At 42.5% G+C, this 2,821-nt stretch overlaps 1 protein-coding gene across 1 annotated transcript in view; it reads right to left on the reverse strand.

Annotated features, from left to right (window-relative positions):
* The window catches only part of myo10 (myosin X), a 106,207-nt gene that overhangs the window by 70,454 nt on the left and 32,932 nt on the right, over positions 1-2,821 (reverse strand). The window contains exon 2 of the mRNA XM_037682443.1: positions 2,434-2,532. Coding sequence (XP_037538371.1) covers positions 2,434-2,532 — 99 coding nt within the window. The remainder of the gene's footprint in view (positions 1-2,433; positions 2,533-2,821) is intronic.

The following is a 2,821-nucleotide window of genomic DNA, read 5'->3' on the forward strand; positions in this document are numbered from 1 at the left end:
AGCAGGTTGCCAGGTATAAACTAAAGTCTGATTCAGGTTTAAGATGGAACACAAGGGTCAGCAGGTTGCCAGGTATAAACTAAAGTCTGGTTCAGGTTAAAGATGGGACACAAGGGTCAGCAGGTTGCCAGGTATAAACTAAAGTCTGATTCAGGTTAAAGATGGGGCACAAGGGTCAGCGGGTTGCCAGGTATAAACTAAAGTCTGATTCAGGTTTAAAACGAACCAGATCCAAAATGTTGGACGGGGTAAAGAGGCAGAGAGCTTTTCTTTTCCCGCTGAAGAGTCACTGAGCGTCGCTGAGCATGAGACAACAAATTTGCAGATTTCATGGGAACTTGCTGCGCAGCACGAGGGATCAACAGACAGGACATCATGTGAATCTTTTACGTAAGATGAACTCCACGAACAAAAAACAAAGTCGGTGTTGTGCATGAGAATATTCCAAGAAAACACGATTTGGACTTGAACCCACAGCAAAGATTTTGCTTTGGAGTCATCAATACAATCCCCGATTATTTGCTACAAAAGTTTGAATATAATTTGTTCTAAAATATCAACATCTCATCATCGTAACATCTCATCCATTTCTCTTTTCAGGGCTGCCTGTTCCTGTGGAGCTGGTGTCTCCAGATGTTAGAGAAGTGGAAATGAAAACTGCTGATTTATTCCAGTATCAGCAGCCGGAGCAGTAAAATGTGTGGTTAGATTGAGCATCAGAGCAGATGAAGGTGAACCGGAGGAGACACCAGCTTCTTGGTTCCTTCTAAACACTTCAGAGGTCAAGAGCTGACCCTTGGAAACGATTTAACTTCTCAAACCTTCCTCAGAGCCTCTCTGACTCCTGCTCCAAATCCTCTGTTTGGGCAACAAGCAGAACAAAGACGGAACGCAGAACCGGAGCAGGTTCTTGAGCTGATCCCAGACCCTTGGTAGGACCTCTTTAAGTCCTGGCCATGTGTGAGCAGGTGAGGGAAAGATCCGAGAGTCAAGTTCACTTCGAGTTTTGTTCCAGGACGATGACTAAATCAGAAAAGATGAACAAAACCTTCATTTTTATTTCATCTAAATATTAAAGTTGGAAGAAAACTTGTTCTAATAACACATGTTGATTTGACTGAACACATCAAAACAGAATCGACTGAATAAAACATGAAATCAGTCTGCGTGCAGCTAAACCGAGGCGCATTATTCAGCTTAAAAACATTATTTTACCCCCAGCAATAAGGATTGAATACATGCTGACCTCTGCTAAAACACACACTCTGCCTATAATACTGTACTGTCAATAGTCTGTCCTTATTAATGTTCCAATACATATTGAACATTATTATTGATATTGTTTATCTTATTTCTTTATATATTGTTTTTAACATTTAGGAACTTTTGTGTGAATCTTTTTATCTGTTGCTGATGTTACACTTGAATTTACCATTCGTGGGACAATAAAGGCTGTTTCTATTCTATTCTATTCAATTACAAAAGTAGAGTGATGCTTACTAGCATACCCCCCCCCCCCCCCAACCCCGGTTGATGAGTGTTTTTCTGTGTATACGAAGGGTTTTTGTTTGTTTGTTTGCTTGTCTGAGGCCGTGCAAAGTGACGGACCCTGACCAGTGAAGGGAGCAGCTTCATCGACCACCAGGTGCAAAGGTGGAGCCAGAGGGTGGCCAAAGGTGGCCTTGCCCCCCCCCAAAAAAACAAAAAACTATCATTTGAAGAAACAACACTTTTAAGCAATATAAAATCTAGAACAGGGCTATGCAAATGGTGGTCTGGGGGCCAAATCAGGTGCACGGGTGAACTCAGTTCGGCCCAACAATGGGTTCATTTTTAAATAAAAATGGATTTTAAACCATAAAACAAACATTTAGTGACAATAACTGCTGGATGTCCGGCCCCTGAGCTTTCAGTACAGTTACACCTAGACGCAGGAACACACCAAGTTATCATGTTCACAAGATAGACAGATGGAGGGTGTTTCTAAATCCCCTCTTTGCTCCAGGACGGGGTACAAAGAAATAATTAATACAACAGTGAAAATATTAATGTTTACTTTTGTTTCTTGGTTTAAACAAACCACGGTGTTTCATCAACACAGCATGACCCCCTCTGGGACTAAAATATTATTATATGTTAATTAAAGACATTGATGGTGTGCAGATGTTTTACACCCCTGGTAAGGATGGGATGGATGGATGGATGGATGGATGGATGGACGGACGGACGGACGGACGTTTCTTCCTTATTTGATCACCTGATCAGGTGAACAAGTGAGGACTTTTGTCAGGCAGGTGGTCAGGAGCCAAAGAATCTCTTTGTTTTGTATCTGGTTGAATTCTGATGTTTTACGAGTTAATGTTAGTAAAAACGAACCCTGCAGGTTCAGTTCCTGCTTCATCAGGTGAAGTGGTGTAAACATTCACAACTTACCTGGCCGTAGTCTGTGGCAAAGACAACAACTCCCCCGGAACAAGAAGAGACGGAGCTGGGCAGGTACTGCTCCTCCTCCCGTAACCAAACCCGATCACCCTGAGGACAAACACGAGCTTTGTTAGGAGAAGGTCTGACCTCCAGCTGGAGTTTTCATAAACCAGCACTGAGAGCTTTACTGAAGTTCAAACAACAACGTTTCGTTATGTCTCTGAAGCTCTAATGGTGAGAAGCTCTAATGGTGAGAAGCTCTAATGGTGTGAAGCTCTAATGGTGAGAAGCTCTAATGGTGAGAAGCTCTAATGGTGAGAAGCTCTAATGGTGTGAAGCTCTAATGGTGAGAAGCTCTAATGGTGTGAAGCTCTAATGGTGAGAAGCTCTAATGGTG

The sequence above is a fragment of the Nematolebias whitei genome, chromosome 9, assembly GCF_014905685.2.
Source record: "Nematolebias whitei isolate Nwh7 chromosome 9, NemWhi1, whole genome shotgun sequence".
Classification (NCBI taxonomy): domain Eukaryota; kingdom Metazoa; phylum Chordata; class Actinopteri; order Cyprinodontiformes; family Rivulidae; genus Nematolebias; species Nematolebias whitei.